The 20,000-nt window shown below is 43.6% G+C and overlaps 2 protein-coding genes across 2 annotated transcripts in view; one reads left to right on the top strand and one right to left on the bottom strand.

Annotated features, from left to right (window-relative positions):
- nalcn (sodium leak channel, non-selective) overlaps positions 1 to 10,019 on the top strand; it is a 177,300-nt gene extending 167,281 nt beyond the window's left edge. The window contains exons 41-48 of the mRNA XM_063213611.1: positions 1 to 12; positions 1,330 to 1,487; positions 1,920 to 2,070; positions 2,614 to 2,664; positions 5,564 to 5,608; positions 5,998 to 6,135; positions 6,602 to 6,716; positions 9,325 to 10,019. The exon at positions 1 to 12 is cut by the window's left edge and continues 104 nt beyond it. Of these exons, the coding sequence (XP_063069681.1) occupies positions 1 to 12; positions 1,330 to 1,487; positions 1,920 to 2,070; positions 2,614 to 2,664; positions 5,564 to 5,608; positions 5,998 to 6,135; positions 6,602 to 6,716; positions 9,325 to 9,473 (819 nt within the window). The 3' untranslated portion in view covers positions 9,474 to 10,019. The remainder of the gene's footprint in view (positions 13 to 1,329; positions 1,488 to 1,919; positions 2,071 to 2,613; positions 2,665 to 5,563; positions 5,609 to 5,997; positions 6,136 to 6,601; positions 6,717 to 9,324) is intronic.
- Positions 10,020 to 13,657: 3,638 nt separating this feature from the next.
- Positions 13,658 to 20,000, bottom strand: part of si:ch211-168k14.2 (phospholipase D1) — a 67,050-nt gene continuing 60,707 nt past the window's right edge. Inside the window, exons 23-26 of the mRNA XM_063212880.1 lie at positions 19,546 to 19,680; positions 17,757 to 17,910; positions 16,791 to 16,908; positions 13,658 to 13,886 (exon numbers count right to left, since the gene is read on the bottom strand). Coding sequence (XP_063068950.1) covers positions 13,662 to 13,886; positions 16,791 to 16,908; positions 17,757 to 17,910; positions 19,546 to 19,680 — 632 coding nt within the window. The 3' untranslated portion in view covers positions 13,658 to 13,661. The remainder of the gene's footprint in view (positions 13,887 to 16,790; positions 16,909 to 17,756; positions 17,911 to 19,545; positions 19,681 to 20,000) is intronic.

The raw sequence follows: 20,000 nt of genomic DNA, 5'->3' as shown, positions 1-20,000 counted from the left end.
GACAAGCGGGAGGTGTGTGGATGTGTGTGTGTGTGTGTGTACCGGTGTTTGTGTGTGTGTGTATGTGTATGTGTGTGTGTACCGGTATTTGTGTGTGTGCGCGTTTGTGCGTTTTCGTGTGCATGTGCACGTGATAGTTTACATGTAGCATTGATCCATCTCCCTCCCCAGTGTGTGTCCATCATAGATTGGTGTCTGTCCAAATTAACCAATCATGTGCATCGATGTTGTCATCCCTAGAGCTGACTGATGTTATTATGAGTTGTCAAGAGTAGACAGTAGTAGTTATGAGTCATCACGTGTAGACGTGACAGTGAGCATGCGTGCATGCTTGCATACGTGCAGGGGCGGAGATTTAGGGAGGGCAAGCAGGGCATTTGCCCCTTGGCTCAGGGCTCTCCTGTGTTAGTAGTGGGGGCCCTATTGTGACCAGGGCAGGCCATGTGGAGGGCCCTATAAGTGTCTTGCCCTGGGGCCCTATGTGCAATTGTTCCGCCACTGCATGCGTGCGTACATGTGTGCGTGTCCGTGCCTGTGTGTTTGTGTGTCAGGACTCTGATGGAGCAAGATGGGCTTCCTTGCCAAGACATAAATTAATAAACACACTGTTAACCACAGATCTAAAATCCGTACACAGACATACACAAGAAGATTGCTTTGCATTCTCAAACTTTAGACCTTATCACCAGTTACCGGATGTTTTGCAGCTTTTGTGTACAATGTTTACTGCCTTCAGTAGCGTTTTCGTCCAGACATTAATAACTTTATATGCAAGTTTTTAAAGTTATCCGACTGGTGAAGTCACCAGAGGGTCTATTATTTTATTTATAAAATAAATATAATGGAGGGTCATTGACAGGGTAGTGATGTAACTTCAAGTAGACATTGGGCCTCAGTCTAGGAGTTGGGAGCGACTGTCTCGTTTCTTGCATAATGAGTGTTTGAGTCAGCAAATATCTTGCTGAAGCTGAGAAGGCTATAGAGGCATAACAACTTCTTTCATTATTGCAAGGATTTCATTAATGCAAAAATGTTAGAAGAGGGCTTTTCTCAGTGTTTGTGTCAAATTAAGACAGTAGCTTCATAAAAGAACATTGCAACCCTCTTCCTCCTCTACGTCTCTCTCTCTCTCTCTCTCTCTCTCTCTCTCTCTCTCTCTCTCTCCCTTCTTTTTCTATCTCTCTCTACCACTCTCTTCTCTCTCTCTGTCACTGCCCCCCCCCCAACTGCCCCAACTCTCTCTCTCTCTGTCTCTGTCTCTGTCTCTGTCTCTGTCTCTCTCTCTCTCTCTCTCTCTCTCTCTCTCTCTCTGTCTCTCCTCCACGTCAGGGTGTGATCCCCACGTCCCGTGTGAAGTTCCTGCTGCGCCTGCTGCGGGGGCGGCTGGAGGTGGACCTGGACAAGGACAAGCTGCTCTTCAAGCACATGTGCTACGAGATGGAGCGCCTGCACAACGGAGGGGACGTCACCTTCCATGACGTGCTCAGGTGAGGGACACAGGGGCAGAGGGCTTGGAGGGGGAGATGGGGACAGGACCAAGGGGAAAGGGAATCATAGGCGTCAAAAGTGGACATAGACGTTTATTCATGATATAAGTTCACTAGAGCTCTTCATAACGGAGGGAATGCCACCTTCCAGAACGTGCTCAGATGAGAGACAGGTGTCGCGGGGTGTGTGTGTGTGTGTGTGTGTGTGTGTGTGTGTGTGTGTGTGTGTGTGTGTGTGTGTGTGTGTGTGTGTGTGTGTGTGTGTGTGTGTGTGTGTGTGTGTGTGTGTGTGTGTGCGCTGTGTGTGTATGCTGTGTGTGTGTGTTGTGTATAATGAATGAGCGTGTGTGTGTGTGCGGGCGCGTGTGTGTGTGTGTGCGGGCGCGTGTGTGTGTGTCCGTATGTTTGTGTGTCCGTATGTTTGTGTTGCAGCATGCTGTCGTACCGCTCGGTGGACATCCGCAAGTCTCTGCAGGTGGAGGAGTTGCTGGCTCGAGAGCAGCTGGAGTACACCATAGAAGAAGAAGTGGCCAAGCAGACCATACGCATGTGGCTCAAGAAGTGCCTCAAACGCATACGCGCCGTGAGTCCCGCACACACACACGCACACACACACACACACACACACACACACACACACACACACACACACACACACACACACACACACACACACACACACGTACACACGCACGTACACACACACGTACACACACACGTACACACGCACATGCACACACGCACGCACGCACGCACGCACGCACGCGCACACACATTGTATTGTAAATATTGCTAACCTGCCCTCCTTAAATGTCACTGAAAATCTTACCTTAGCTCTTCACTTTTCTTTCTGTTGGCATTTGGAATGCTTTTGTGCTTTGTTATTTGGTCTTTGTTTCATTTCATTTTTTGAATGAATGTTTGCGTACTTGATTGTGTACTAATATTGCATGTGTTTATGTGTTGTCTATGCATTTGTTTGTGTTTTGTCTATGCATGTCTGCGTGTGTTGTCTATGCATGTTCTCTGTGCATGTTGTCTATCGTTGATGTTTATGCATGTTGTCTGTGTGTTGTCTATGCATGTTGAAATTTTCCGTCACCATTTTTGCTGCCTCCTCGGCCAGGAGTCACTGGATGAAGAAATAATATCTAAATATCTAAATGGGACCTTCCTGGTAAAATAAAACATAAATGCACACGCACGCACACACGCACACATACACAGAACAATTGTGCACAGCTCAACACATTTACTGTAATCTGATGTTTGTGTTGTGGGTTTTCAAGCTTACTGTATCAGTTGCATCTTAGAGTAACCATAGCAACATGTGTTTATCCCATACACAACTGCACTGGTAATACATGGTCATATACAGTATATGCTGTACTGCATATACATACTGTACTATGTAAAATACATAGACATGATATATACTGTATATGTGAAGTATTTATTTGACTCATCGGTAACACTTTATTTTAGGGACACATCTATTAGCACTAATACATACAATATTAATGCCTGTGTAAGTAACTTGTAAGGCATGTACTAAGCAAAATAAGACAGTTGTTAAGCATGTATTCACAAATGTCTTGTTCATGCCCAATTAGGGATTTATTACTAATATAACCTTAGTAAGGACCAGTAAGCCTATATTTCTATTTATTAGTAAGTAGTAAGTGGCAGAATACAATGTGTATAAGCTCCCGACACACTGTGTGAACAAACCCTGAACAGTGTGAAAATAGATGCAGAATAAGGGTCCCTATTCTAAAGTGATGCATTGGTCAGCCCAGATGGCTCAGGGCCTCTGCACTACCAAAGTCCTAGGGCCCCCACACCACCCAGGCCTGCACTACCTAGCCCCCCCGATCTACAAAGTGTAAGGGTATATCAAATAAGTAATACTTACCCAGCCGAGTCATCTAGTTTTCTCTTGTTCATATCAATGAAAAGGAGGTAACAAGAGCCTACATATAGCAAGGATTGAACGTACACTTGTCAATGGCGGTGGGTTGGTGAGATGTAATTTTTTTTTCATGTACCACTGAGTTTTAATTGTAAAAAAAAACCCAAAATAAATGCAGAACATTAGAATAATAGTTTTGAAGCAAAACTAAACTACTCTTTTGTGATAATTAAGTGAATGTTTGAGAACATTAGCTTCAAGAAGTGCAGTGCATGATGGGTACGCAATCTAGGCCAACAGACAACCTACCCAGCTCTGAGCTTACGTCCTTAGCTCCTCCCCTCACTTGTGAAATTTAGTTGCTATCCAAACAATTTGCCATGTACGTAACAACAGAAATATTATCATTGCTGCATTGGCCATGCATTGCATTTCTGACTAAGGGCGTACCCATCATGCACTGCACTTCTTGTAGCTAAGTTTCTCAAACATTAACTTATTTATCAGAAAGGAATAGCTTAGTTTCGCTTCCAAACTATTACTCATCGTTATATTCTGCATTTATTGCAGGGTTTTTACAATAAAAACTAATTGGTGTATGAAAAAATGACATCTCACCACCCACCGTCATTGATAACTTTACGTCCAATCCTTGCTATATATTGCTTCCAATTACTCATTTAACATAATGAGTAGAATAAGTGAGATCTTCATACCTACTGAGACTAATGTAGAATCTGAAATGTTCTTACACTTTGCTTCCCGGGGGGGACGTAGAGTGGGGGCCCTAGGTAGTGCGGGGGCCCTAAGCCATCTGGGCTGAGCAATGCATCACTTTAGAATAGGGACCCTTATTCCACATCTGTTTTCACACTGTTCAGGGTTTGTTCACACAGTGTACCAGGAGCTTATACACATTGTATTCTGGCCCTTACTGCTTACACATAAATAGAAATCTAGGTCTACTAGGTCCTTACTAAGGTTATATTGGTAATAAATCCCTTATTGTGCATGAACAAGACATTTGTGAATACATGCTTAACAACTGTCTTATTTTGCTTAGTACATGCCTTACAAGTTACTTACACATGTGTTAATATTTTATGTATTAGTGCTAATAGATGTGTCCCTAAAATAAAGTGTTACCGACTCATCTATATTACGGCTGTCAAAATGTTTATCATGATTAGAGTCCTTTAGCATGTTGTCATTTTATCGTCAACGCGTACCGATGACACACGACGTCACATCACCAAAAAATGTCACCACATCTTGAGGAACGTGCTCAAGAAAGCCTGTTCCAGCGTTTTATTTTCCGAACTGCGCCATCTGCTGTTCATCATTGAACTGCGTTTTTTTGTTGTTGTTCATCTGATCAGCAATACTTTGCATTATGGGTTTTAAACTGTCTTGAAATGCAAAGTAAAAAATTAAACATGGAGTACAAGTCACGCTTAATCGCGATGAAATATGGAATTTCTGAGATTAATGTCGATCAATATAAATAATCCTTTGACAGCCCTAGTCAATATATGATGTCATATACTCATACATGGGATGTGGAACTGATATGAAATAATACAGTATCAATATACAGTATGTGTAAATGTTTTACTTATATGCATATTCATATATGCCAGACTCTACTCTACTCTACTCTACAATAATGTACTGTATATCATACTGTATACTGTATATATTGACATATTGCATTTTTGTATGGTTATGCATACATGCAAGCATGCATGCATGCACACGTGTACTCACACGTGTACGCACACACACACACACACACACACACACACACACACACACACACACACACACACACACACACACACACACACACACACACACACACACACACACACACACGTACGCGAACACACAATCTATACTCACAATCTATACTTACCATGACCTATATCCCATATTGTGGCTATTGTATTTTAACATTTTGTTCATTTTTGCATACGTGCCTGTGTACTTATTATGCATATAGCTATGTACATTTTCTTTGCATGTTGTCAGTGTGTTTCTATGCTTGATATGTTTACGTGGGTTGTCTATGCATGTGTCTGTGTCTGTGTGTCTATGCATGTGGCTACTTGTGCTGTCTCTATGTTTCTGTGCATGTCGCCGTATTCGCTGCCACCGTGGCCAGGACTCCCTGGATGAAGAGATAATGTATCTCAATGGGACATTCCTGGTAAAATGAAGGATACAAATACTGCACACACACACACACACACACACACACACACACACACACACACACACACACACACACACACACACACACACACACACACACACACACACACACACACACACACACACACACAAAGTAGTGAGTACACGGTTCAACACATTAATTTACAGTAAACTGATGGTATGTTGTGGGCTATCTCTATGAATACAGAAGCCTGTTAGTTCCATCAGATTAAACCGTAGAAGCAGATACCCACTGTTCTTTCAATAGGCTCAAAACACTTGTCAACTCACACACACACACACACAAACACACACACACACACATATATGAATTTGTGTGCCATGAGGTCCCCTTGACCCGCGATGCTCCCTTTGCCCTGACAGAAACAGCAGCAGTCGTGCAGCATCATCCAAAGCCTGAGAGAAGAGCAGAAGATCCAGCACCCGTTCCTCCCTCCCAGCATCACGCTGCCCAGCGAGGATCTCTACCCCAACAACCAGGACAACCCCTCTCAGCCAGAGGTGCCACTCCCAACCTTGCCACCTTCATACTGGCATCGAACTAGATGAAGCATTTTAGGAGATGAGACTTGATTAATATAAAACATGTATTTATGATTAGTGACACTAATCAACAACCAGAACAACTCATCCCAGACAGAGGTGCCACCCCCAACCCATTCTTACCATGTTCTTGTAACACACACACGCATGTACGCACACATGCACGCACGCACTCGCACACACACACACACACACACACACACACACACACACACACACACACACACACACACACACACACACACACACACACACACACACACACACACACACACACACAAAAAAAACACAAACACACACACACACACACACACACACACACACACACACAATCCCCTTGTCCCATGACCCACTACTGTATTGTATTTCCTACTTGCCTGTGTGCCTGATGTGCATGTCGTGTGTGTTGTGTTGCTCCTAACAGAACAGCGATCTGCAGCAGATGCTCAGCCCCACACTGTCGACCGGCAGCAGCCTCCGCCAGGACTCCTTGGAGTACGGACGGCCACAGAGGAAGCTGGGACAGTGGCGCCCACCAGGTGAGCCCCGAGCGGGAGGTGGGGGTGCAGTCCTTTTTCAAGTATGGTGGCACTTGGGGGGCAATCGCTATTCCGACATAGCGCTATTCCGACATGCCGCTATTCCGACACTTTTTAGGGGTTAGGGTTAGGGTTAGGGTGAGGGTTAAGGTTAGGGATGTCGGAATAGCGGCATGTAGGAATAGCGGCGCACGGTGGAAAACGTGTCGGTATTCCGACAATAGACATTAAAGACGAAATGAAGCAGTGACCTAATATAGGGGTCTATAACACCAGTAAGATAAGCCAGAATTTTTTTTTTTTTTTTGAAGCCTGAAATTTAAGCCGTTAATAAAAAAATAAAGCACAAACACGTAACGTTTCTGTTACCGTTTCCAGCCAACAGCGGGTGACGTCACGCGAATGGCAGTGTCCTATTCTAATGCTGTTATGATAGTAGTGAATTAAACATTTGGGACTTGCGTGGCTGATTATGAGCTTATTTGCTTAACCCAAATGAAGCAAGAATACGTGTTTGGGTGGGACAGAACAAATATGAGGCATGAAGGCAGACAAGACATCCCATCACATGAACCACAGGTAAACAAGCAGCTTTTTTGCTAAGGTGACAAGTCGCTAACAAATTTTGGTATGAGCCAACATGATCACTTTCATAATCGTGCAATGTTGCAGTTCCCTACCTTCATCTTCCGATGATTTCGCCAACATTTTCCAAGCACCTGAATTAATTTTACTTCACGTGCCCACGTTTGTCGGTGTTATCCAGTCAAATCCAATCCAGCCAGTTTGAGGATGCATTCACGGCTTTTATAACAAAATAGTTTAATACAATAGATGCAGCTACTTTAATAAGCATGCCATAACTTAATTTAGGACATGATAGTTTAATGTGTGTACTCATTTCCCGTGGCATCAACTTCAAATCCCCAAAGCTCCTCCGACTCCAAGAGCGAGACGAGAGAGGGGATGGGATAGCCACACACACACAGGCTGCGTCCCTTCCGTTCACAAAGCTTTCCAAACTTCCGCCAATTTTTCAAGTTATTTTCTATTACTGAATGACATGGGCTTTCAGATTAGCGTCCAACAATGCAGGAAAAAGACGTTATTGGTGACGGTCTGTCACTACAAACCTATGAGAGCGAGCAGCCCCACAGTCCTGACTCCTGTCCTATGGTGGATGCAATGGGTGGATGGCTGCAGCTATCCCACCATGCTCGTAGCAAAGGCTTTTTGACACAAAGTGATAATGACACTTGGCATTTCTCTTTCATCTGATAGTAGGTCTATAACATAGAAGACCCAGGGACAATGTAAAATGAACCCCTCGTCCTTCTTCAATTTTACTGCCACGATTGGAGTCAGTTAGCGCTGTAGTTAGCACACGCTAACGTTAAGTGAATGGAAGGCTACATTAGCCACCAACTTCTACCATTACGTTACGTAGGCGGCAAACATGGCTGCGCCCTTGTGGCGAAACTCAGTAATAACATTTAATTTTTCAGCAAAACTACTTAAAAGTGCAGTCCAACGAACATCCATTCGTTTATGAAAATAAATAAGCCGCCAAAAAATGATAATAGTTGTCAGTGCTTCATTTCCACTTTAACGTCGGAGGAGTGACATGTCGGAATAGCGCCACGTAACCGGTGGCACTTGCTCCTGCATATTTGCAATATGATAATTATTCGCTGCGGCAGGTAAAACACAGAGTAGTAACTGGCAACAGAACTACCCGGTAAGTGGACATGTCACCCATTTTTCGCACATGGTATCATGGGAATTAGGAATAAGGTAAAAACGCCTCCAGGTCCTGACTGGCAGCGCACATTTGATGTGCACATTTGAAACCCTTCCATGGCACTTATGCTCCTACTGTGTGTGATCTATTGCCACAGGAATTGTAATAAATGCAATAAATATTTGAACGAAAATATTCTTTTCTATATCCTTGTTTGGAGCACTTGTCTGCTTGTCATGTTTTGTTTTTGTTACTGTCCTTTGTCATTAGCATTGTGTTGTCTGTGCAAGTTTTTATTCAAAGTCAAAGTCAAAGAGAATTTATTGTCATAGTCAAAAAGGCAACGAAATTGTGTTTTCCGGTACAATACTTAGTAGCAGCAAAAGCTAATAAAAAGTTTAGTACTCCCGGGGCCGCTGCGCTGCGCTGCAGTACTGATGTCACTACTGAGTTGGTTGTGTGAGCTTTTGCTACTTTTACCTGCAACCAAATCTACCTTCGGGTATCAATAAAGTCACCTTACCTTTAAAGTTTAAAGAGACTCTTACACAGTTGCTCAGCCAGAGAGAGGGATGCAGAATTGGCACCTGCTGAGCTGTTTACCGCGGTGCTTTTATTCTCTTGTATCCCCCCTTCACTCTTCTGCTGTCCTCCCTTGTTTCTTGCTGTCTGCATTCGTCTCATCTGTGTATCTCCCACCCTTTCTCTTTCATTACACTTTTCCCCCATGTGCTCTGTTCTTTCATTTCATCTCTCCCTTTCTCTCCTCTGTTCTGTCCTGCTCTCCCTTCATCTCCTCTCCTCTCCTGTCCTCTCATCTCCTCTCCTCTCCTCTCCTCTCATCTCCTCTCCTCTCCTCTTCAATAGGCCGCACCAGCCGCAGGTCCATAGGGACGATGAAGATGAACCCGGTGAGCGACCAGCCGTCGTCGGGGTCGGAGGTCAAGAAGTGGTGGACGCGCCAGCTGACCGTGGAGAGCGACGAGAGTGGCGAGGACGACGACTTGACCGACTGAGCCAATAGGAAGGAGCACAGTGCAGGGCTGGACTGGTAATCTGGCATACAGGGCATTTTCCGACAGTCCCCAAGGCCACCGATACTGTTATTTTTTTATTGTTTATTGTTTTAAGAGACTGGCCCAAGGTTTAGAAGGGGTGACCCATTGTTCCATCTTCAATGTAAACGATGGACTGAGTGGAAGAGGATATAGTACGGAAACTGTTTGTACTGAGGTACCAGTGTAAGCTTGTCTGGCAGCAAACGCCATACTAAATCACAAGTGATGTCCAGCAATTCGAAAAGAATGCGCAAGGCAGCATGGGTACTCCCAGGCTAAGTGTAAGCCAAAAATGCCCAGTCCAGCCCTGCAAGAGTTGGAGGAGGAAGAGGGTAAAATATGGGGTGTCAATATAACTGTTTAAGAGTTGAACTCAACTCCATTTCAGATCACTTTTGGTCCCACTCAAAACATTTGGAACATGGAACTATGGAACATTGACTCCACAGTGTTGTAAATACTCTATCTGGAGTTATAAAAGTTATAAAAGTTTACTCTGAAATGTTGACGCCCCACTTTTTTACTGTGTGGTTGACCCTCTGTAGAGAGAGAGATGTTTTATTATATTTCTTTTTTTTACTTGCTGCCCATAGACACATGCACAGCACACACAGCCACTAACACAGCCGCACACGCGCACACACATGCACACAAACTATATTCTGCAGCTTGCTCTGTTGACAAACGTGTGTGATTTTGACACGCAAACAGACATGTGTGCGCACACACACACACACACACGCACACACACACTACAGTTTATGCTGTATCATGTCGTCGATAACCTGTGCAATTTTTGAATCACTGTGTTGATAGACTGACTCGTTTGTGAATAATACATTGGCTTTTTCATAGGGATGCTTGGGGAGTGGTGTTTGGGATTTCGGGGGTTGGTACCCAGTCAATTTCAGTGTTTTCACACTGCCAAATTCTAATCACATATGTGTATATGATGCAACTCCTCAAAGTGTCACTGCACATTTGAATGTGTCTTGCAGGGTTAGTTGACAGATAGAATGGGGAAGGATACCGGGTCATACCGTAGGAGTGTGGGTTCATGCTGCAACTGTCTCTTTCTTCTGTGATCATAGCTGCTACTAGATGGAGTGGTAACACTTTATTTTAGGGATACATCTATTAGCACTAATACATACAAAGTTAATGCCTGCATAAGTAGCTTGTAAGGCATGTACTGTACTAAGCAAACGCTAAGGCCTACTAGGTCCTTACTAAGGTTAAATTGGTAATAAATCCCTTATTGTGAATGAACAAGACATTTGCGAATACCTGCCTAACACATGTTTGATTTTTCTTTGTACATGCCTTACAAGTTACTTATACAGGGACATTGTATGTATTAGTGCTAATAGATGTATCCCTAAAATAAAGTGTTACCGATGGAGTCGTGAAGAGATTTACTCGAGGAGGTTGTACATTTTTACAATGAATTCAACACTCAGAGATTAGGACCAACTCGAAGAGTGTTAACTCATTAAGGCCAAATGGGTCTAAAACAAATCTAATAGAATTGTCAACTCTGTTAGAAGTAAATATGAATGCTGTAGATGCTGCAGTCTGCGTTAAGGGTTGTATTGTACAGTCTTAATGGGTTAAATAAATTCACCTCTCCAGATGTTGAATCAAGTCAACACTGCAAAATCTACTGTGTGGGTCTTCTGGAAGTCAACAGGCTCTGTGGTGAAGGGTACACTGACACTAAGGAGCTGCTAACAGGAATGCATAAGATATCAATTAATTACATGATTAACACAAAAGCCATACAGCACTTCAAACGGTTGGTGTGTCTTTGTTCTCGTGTGTCGTGCCAAACGTCCTACTACTGTAAATCTTTCATGTTGTTTCTACGTGTAGCTTTGATACTAAGAGTTCAGTATGACGAGAGGTAGATCGACAGTGCATATACTGTACATCTGATGCTGACTTCGCCATGAATGTAAATGAATTATAGTACGTGTCGTTGTGAAATGTCCTATATAAACGATTAAAAGAATATATTTTATAAATAATATATACAAAATAAAATCTTAATTTATGAGTATTATGTGATTTTAAATAAAGGCTTTATATAGACGCATTTTGTGTCTTGTTTGTTTTCCTCGCAAAATCAATGCTGTCATTGGTGCGCAAAATACCACCTTAAAACTTAATAAATCAACTACACTACTTACAAAAGACCCACTGTAATTAAAACAAAGCAGTACATTTTTATTATGTCGACAGCAAACATTTTTTGTGACAGATGCAGATGCATCACAAACACAGCATGTGGTAAAGGATTTTTTTCCTTACAAAACAGCGATCAAACACATAAACATAAGTGGGGGAAATTGGGTAGCTTATGTTGGCTGCGTGAACTGAGAAGAAATTGCCTTCATTTGTGACGGGTGTAAAGTCTTTAGGTGTAAGGCTTCAGCACTGTAGAGCAAAGGTGCATTCAAATTAAAGGCAATGCTAAAGCAGGCAGCCATACTCATTTAGGGACGTTCACTGTGAATATATTTTTTATATATTGTGTGTAAAAGTGTAAACATTTTCTGCAGGAATGACAAATAGTTTCATTTTTCCACTGTGAACTTTAAAGGTGCACTGTGTAGTATTTTTGTTATTTATTGCCAGAATTCAGGCTCCCCATTCACAAATGTTACCTTTTTCATGAATACCACCACTGTCAAATTCTTAGTAGTATTCATTATGACTGGGAAATTTGGTCTTTTCATACATGAAAAGGGGGATCTTCTCCATTGTCCGCCAATTTGAATGTCCAGAAATAGACATTTTTAGCTGCAAAACTTACCGCACTTTGGTTATACTAGTAAATCTTAGTTCATTAATTAGGAAATATTCATGAAAAGATCAAATTTGGCATTAGACAGCAATGTTTCAATGAGCAGCATATTTGCAATACCTTCTCTGCCACCATCCTACACAGTGCACCTTCAAGCATTCTGTAACTGTACATGTAAGTTCTCAAAGAAGATTTCCAAGTTTCTCAAAACATACTGAAGGCTGGTGAATTTGAACGCACCTCGGATCATTTGCACAGAATTATTAGAGGTAGTTTAAGGCCATATTATTATTCCAGATCAGAGACCATTTAACACTCATCACATTGAAAAAATATCATTTTCATTGGCTCATAACCTCAGCATGTTGGCATGGTCACCATATTCCTTCCCTTCTTGTCAGACAACTTTAGCCTAATAAGCTAGATGAACCGTCATAGTGACAACAAATATTTTTTGCCTGGCGAGCAGAAAAATGTAGCTAGGCCTTGAAATGTGTCCTCCAATCACAGAACTCTGTGTCGCAAATGTGTTTTTCTGTTTGCATCTGTGTAGCGAGTGGTTAGTGTATTGGTTGGGGCCTAGCGCACTGACCGTGCAATCACACTGCCGGCGTTGAACACGTGGAAATATGCGGAAGTAATTGACTTTGTATGGGAGAGCAGGCAGCAGAAGCGTTAAAAGCAGCAAAAGCGTTTTTAGAGCAGAGGGCGTCAAAAGCAGAGGGCGTCAAAAGTTGAACTTCATCTAAAAATATGTAATGAGCTCGGCGCCAGCAGGCGTCAGCCAATGGAATGTTCGCATTTTTCTAAACACGAGCTTCGGTTGGTCGAGATTCTTGGTCGACCGCTTCAGGTTGAATCGTTTGCCGCGTTCAACGCCCCTGACCTGCGCTTTCCAGGCAGGAGTCAGCAGCGTTGTAGCTCTTTCAACGCCGGCGGTGTGATCGCACGGTAAGTAACTACATGGCTGCTTTGTGCTATTGCGTGCAGTTCAGCAGTTTGAAGTGGTTTGATCAGCAGCTGTCTGTTGGTATCTCCATTTTTCTAATAGTGTAATAACAGACTGCGCTTTACTCTTCAGTTTATAGTCTGGTTTGCCAGGCGAAGAGAAAGTCAGGGCTTCAGGAGAGGGTGGGGGTTACGGGGCCACCCAGAAAAGCCAACAGAAGGGGACGACAGGGTCAGGTGTCCTGGGCCTTCGGGGGGAGAGGGGGTCCAGAAATGGGTCCTCATTGTTTTGTGTATTGAAAAGGGGGCCTTTTCCGATATTATTGCCCGTAGCCCAGTCAATGCTGTCAGCGGCCGTGGGGCCACTGAATAAAACTGTGTCCCATGATGCCTCACGTCCAGAGCTCGATGGGCATCATGCCTTCTTTGGAGTTGATGGAAGGGAAGAGGTTCTCGTCGGACAGGAAGTAGAAGGGGAACTGTACCAGGAAGCCGCGCACCTTGCGCAGCTCGTCGCAGGCCTGCAGCGGGTCCTCGTGGGCCAGGCACGGGCGCGACATGTAGTCCCGCAGGATGCGGTAGCTCAGGACCGCATCAGTGGGAAGGCACCGGAACACCTGCACACAGGCACACAGTAAGAACGCACTGTACCCCTGCCATTGGTAGTATTTTAACACCGGCTCAGTTGCCAAGCACAGGAACACCTGCACACATACACACAGAGTATGATTTGTTCACTTGAACATAGAACACATACTGTAGTATGCCATTGTAGGTACAATTCCTGCCACTTCTCTACGCAGAGAAACTCATGACAAAGTTATGAGAATCATGTGACTCAAACTGATGATGATTGAGACGAAGGTCATCAATAATCATTAGTAAAAGAGTTACTTCCCCTCTGACCACCAAATGGCTGGCCCAGGGTCCCTGCCATGTTGTTCTCAGTCCACCTCCTTTCGGAGGCGCTGTGACCAAAGCCCCACCCACAATCACCTGGCCACACGTGAAGTGTTCCCCAGGGACCATTGTTCGTCACTCTAGTTTTGACCGCGGGACGGACGAGACGCATAGAGCAGCTTGCGCAACTTTGGACAAAGTATTGTTTGATATTTGGCCGAATAACAAACATAGACTGCTGAGTTCATCTTACACACACTGTAAGCTTAAAACACCTTTGCAAAGAATTCCTCACTTCAAGTCTAAGACCTTGCCTGGACATATCTTAAGACTTTCATCCGGACACTGTGAACTAAAGGCGAGTTCACTGCGAGAAAATATCCACGCACGCCTCCGTGGAACAAACTTCTTGCATTTGGGATTCAACCGAAGAATCTCGAAGCCGCAACAACAAAGACTTTTGCAGCCCCAAACTCTCGAGGACGAGAGAAACGTGGACTGCAATCCCCATTTCCAGACGGACGTACCGCGCCTTTGGAAACTGGATCCTCCTCTTCATCTCACACAGTAGGCACTGGGCATAGCTTATGTACTGAGATAGATGTGTTTTTGAACTATGACTTGAGTTATTTTTCATGTGCACATGTTTATTTGCATTTCTCCTGATTCTCTGTCTATCCTTCTTCTTAGCTTAGGTTCCCCTCTGCTAATCCATTCTGTATTACTGGCTACTAAGCCTAGCGACCCCGCTTGTGGCGTTCGCACGGAATAGTTCAAGTATTGATTTAACCATCAATATTCGGAGCTCTCCGAGAATCGTCACAGCGCGACCGTTTCGCTCATTAGTCCACAAATACACGCGCAGCGCCTTTGTTGTAACGGGCCATAACAAAGCCCTAGGTTAGCAACGCAACGCTAACCATTTGTTTACACAGACACGCATAGCCACTAGAGTTCCATCTCTCTTTCCCTTCTCTCTCTATCTCTCTCCCTCTCTCTCTCGTTCTTTCACTCTCTCCCTTTCGAAATACTTGATTCTCAGAACCCTCCGAGCATTTCGGTACTCTTTTATACACTTTGAGTGCATAATCTGTAGTAAACCATTCTCTGAATAGCCAACTCTGCTCGGAGCGCTCTGCAAGTTAGCCATTAGCCAAGTTGGGCTTGCAGCGCCTACACAAGCACGCTGAAACCCCACTTCCTGTAGTTTTACAACTCGTAATGGCTGCGTAGACGGCAACGTCTCCCACTTGCTATTTCTTTTATTTCGTTTTCTTTCTCTCCCTGTTCTACTCGGACTTGTTATCGTTAATTCCAGAACCCTTTGATACATTCGCGCGTCCACTACGGGACTTGAAGCGCCTGAAACCACACGGTTTACTTGCTACATAGCTGCTAGCTATCCCTATTGTTCACGGTTCTGATGCTAACGTTAACCTAGCCGAGCGGACGCCATTGTTGCCCAGCAACAGACACGCACCTAGTAATCAGCGGGAGTTCCTCCCCCTGACTACTCTCTCATTCCCCCCTTCAATTCTCTCTCTCCATTCCACTCGGAATTGTGTGCATTTATTACAGAAACCCAGACATTGTTGTGGACCCTTTGGGCCCTGCCTAAACGACATTAGGCCTTTGCTAAGCAGCTACTTATCAGTAGCCTTTCCATTGTCTATGCTTTCTGTAGCTAATGCTAGCTTAGTCAACCACACACACACGTGGTAGCCTAGCAACCAGACCCCTGCTACACACACACACACACACACACACACACAGGCTGAACGCCTGTCCCCCTCTTCTTTCTTTTCCCCTCTTTTATTTTCTTTCTTGTTTTATATTATTGTGCCTTATTTTTGTTATTATTCCATTTAACCGACTTTGAATGTAATGCATTTTATTAGATTACCTAGTAGTTAATAAAAGTAAATCATTTGATTGCATTTTGTTGTCCTTGTTACTTTGTGCACCCAACCAACCTATTATTAGAACTTTGCCTTCAGATCAACTTTTGTGCTTGTGTACCCCAGCTGATCACAGAGAATAGGCCTTACTGTTCACTGTGAACCGCTGAGTAACCCCAGTACAAAACTTATTATTAATTCTGTGTTTAGCAATTTATTGTTGAATATTGTGATTGATAATCCAAGGATTTTATGAGACGGTCCTTGGCCAAGGATTTTATGAGACGGTCCTTAAATTACATTTTAATTAATTTGTTTATTAATAGTAATTAATTCATAATTAATTAAATTCCCAAACGAGATTTTACCTTCAATTCCTGGTATAGCCGCATGAGGAGTAAATCCACACGCAGCTTCCCATACATTAACGTAACTTCAATTACATTACCGGTGCGACCCGTGTAAGAATTCCGATTCTTACGCGACTACCCCTACACCATTTAGTACTATTGAAACTGCTTGCTAGCTTTCACACATGGTGCTTGCAAATTGAAATAAGTTTCAGGTTACTTTTTCATGCCACAGTATAATTACCCCAAATTTAGTAACATCAAGCAGGGTTTTTTAATCTCAAAATTATGTGGAGTGTATGTGTGTGTGCGCGTGCGTGCATGCTTGCGTACATGTGTGCGTGCGTGTGTGGGTGTGCAGAAAACTACTTGCCTTGTCATAAACACTTGCATTCTTGGCTGCTGTGACCATCCATATCTCCTTGTAGAAGCGGTCACATACGGGATCACTGATGTCCACATTGTAGTCACCTAGCAGTCCCAACACCAGCCTACAGCAACACACACAGACAGCACACCACAGGCAATGTTAGCAGAAAGTGGGGAGGGCCATAGAATCTACGATGGTTGACTACATTATATTACATTACATTGCATTCCATTCCATTCCATTGCATTGCATTGCATTGCATTGTATTGTATTGTATTGTATTGTATTGTATTGTATTGTATTGTATTATATTATATTATATTATATTATATTATATTATATAATTTTATATTATATTGTATTGTATTGTATTGTATTGTATTGTATTGTATTATATAACACCAAATGCTTATTGCATATAGTATTCGCTCAAAAAAACGTGTTCATGGGCCAAGGATTTTTTTTAGCAGACTTCAGGTGGTACAGCCACAGCTGATGTCTATAAATGATATAAATGACATAAACCATTTACTCCATACAATAGGGGTATTAGCTGTGGTTGCAGCACCCTGATGTCTGCTACTACAAAAACGTCCACATACAATTCAAGAGTACTGTAGCCTACAAAATGAACTCTAAGGTGCCGTTTACACGTAGCTGGATATTTTTATATGTGGATATTTTTTTCTCCTGGTTGTATTGGTTTTGCATTGGTTTTGGCCTTCCGTTTCCACGTAGCAGATATTTAAAATCCAGGTATAAAAAGCAGGAGAAAAAAATATCCTGTTTAGGGGGCTGAAACGCATTCGTTACAGTGGAGGATTTATTTTTATCCACATGTTGCGTTTACACCTAACAGGAGAAAAAAATACCCTGCTAAAAAAATATCCTGCTACGTGGAAACAGCACCTAAGATGCATGACCACAGTTAGGAGGGGTATTGGGGGCAGAGGGCTGGCGTGTTCCCACCTGAAGCACTCCTCTCGGAGGGACAGGGCGAACTTGCCAGCCTGGTACGGCTCTCCATCCATGACGGACGGCTGGAACTCCGAGTCCTCCACCACCACCGCCATCTCACTGTCACGCTTCCCCAGAAGGCTGCGGTCGTTGATGTTGGCCGAGCCTACACTGGGTGATACACAGTACACACGCGCGCACACGCACACACACACACACACACACACACACACACACACACACACACACACACACACACACACACACACACACACACACACACACACACACACCAGGACAGACATACACCCACATGCATACACACACACACACACACACACACACACACACACACACACACACACACACACACACACACACACACACACACACACACACACACACACACACACACACACACACACACAGCTCAGACAGCGTAAGCTCACCAGCCATTCCAGTCACCATGAGGAGGAGTGGGCTGACATATATTCTACAGCATAAAGCCTAAAGCCCCTCTTGCCCCTCTTGCCTATGTCATCAGTGGTATGGGAGGGCAACGGGCATGTAATGACACCTGGCAACCGGAGGAGAGAGCTTAGTAAACTGCATCTGTAGCCTTTTACACAGCTGGATACCATAGTAGTCACAATGTGGAATCGGCAGCAGGATTATCCAAGGCAATAGTTCCATCTAGTGGCCATAAGATGAATTTCACCTCTCTGTTTTATTTTGAGAGGAAAAAAAAGATTTGCTACTGCATCAACAAATCTTGTATTCATCTACTGTGTAGGTGTCTGTATTATTGTGTTCATATACATTACATGTGTGAAAAAACATATTGTGCATGCAGTTTGCTAGTGTTGCATGTGAAAAGATAAGGGGAGAGTAACCAAGCTGGGGTAATTTTTTGCTGGAGAGGTTGCATAGTAAACATTTAAGTAAATGTATACTGTATATGTGAAGAGTTCAGATGCAAAACCCCCTAAGTGCCTTTTCAGAAATTAATCTTAATTCATTTGTATTTAATACAAAGCTTTCAAAATTGCATATTTTTTCATTTTATTTATGTTATATAACTATTTATATGTATTATCAAGTACATGAATGTAACCCAAACCAACAACGGAGTTCTCTAAAAGCACAGAAGTGCAGGTCTTCAGAAATGGAGTTAGGGGGTTTTGCATCTGAACTCTTCATGTATAAATTTTAACATGGGGAAATATTTCTAAAATACCGTGTGTGTGTGTGTGAGAGAGAGAGAGAGAGAGAGAGAGAGAGTGTGTGTGGTTGTGTACATGTGTATGCGTGTGTGTGTTTGTGTGTGTGTGTGTGTGTGTCTGTGTGCGTGTGTGTGAGAGAGAGAGAGAGAGCAAGAGATAGAGTGAGAGAGTGAGTTACTTGCGTTTGTGTGTGTCGCTGTATGTGCATGTGTGTGTGCGTGTGTGTGTGTGTGTATGCGGGCATGTGTATATGTGAATTGTGTGTCCATCTGTGCATGCGTGTGCGTGTGCTTGTGCTCGTGTGTACGTGCTTTGAGTGTAGAGCCAGAGAGAGTAGAGAGAGAGAGGTTCCATTGGCCCATTGTTTCCGGGTTCTATACTTGCAAGGGGGAGGGGGGGAAATCCCCCTTTAGGCAGACCTAGGCAGACCTAAGGACTGTTCTATTCAATGCTAGGAGTATTATGACACGCCCCTTTGGGCAGACTGGAACCTGGTCATGTTAGGTGCCCATAGCAACCTATTACTTTGGCATATCTCCATACTTGAAGAATCTCTGGTAGAGCTGCTGAGTGCTGACCTATGATGGTGGTGCAGTCGTCCACGATCATCAGCTTGCTGTGCACATAGATGAGCTCCGTCACCAGCCGGCCGTCCAGGTCAGCATGGGTACGCAGCCCACAGAAGGAGATGTAGTTGATCCAGCAGTCAGACACTGTACACACACACACACACACACACACACACACACACACACACACACACACACACACACACACACACACACACACACACACACACACACACACACACACACAGTAGTACACACACACACACACACAGTAGTACACACACACACACACACACACACACACACACACACACACACACACACACACACACACGTGTGTGCACATGTACGTGCACACACAAACACACAGAAGTGCATGCAGTCACACACACACACACGCACACAAATACAAACACTCACACAATGCACAGCTCATAAGCACATGATACACAGTTCACCTAATG

The sequence above is a fragment of the Engraulis encrasicolus genome, chromosome 13, assembly GCF_034702125.1.
Source record: "Engraulis encrasicolus isolate BLACKSEA-1 chromosome 13, IST_EnEncr_1.0, whole genome shotgun sequence".
NCBI lineage: Eukaryota > Metazoa > Chordata > Actinopteri > Clupeiformes > Engraulidae > Engraulis > Engraulis encrasicolus.
The sequence above is the reverse complement of the archived record's forward strand: the minus strand, read 5'-3'. Positions and strand labels throughout refer to the sequence as shown.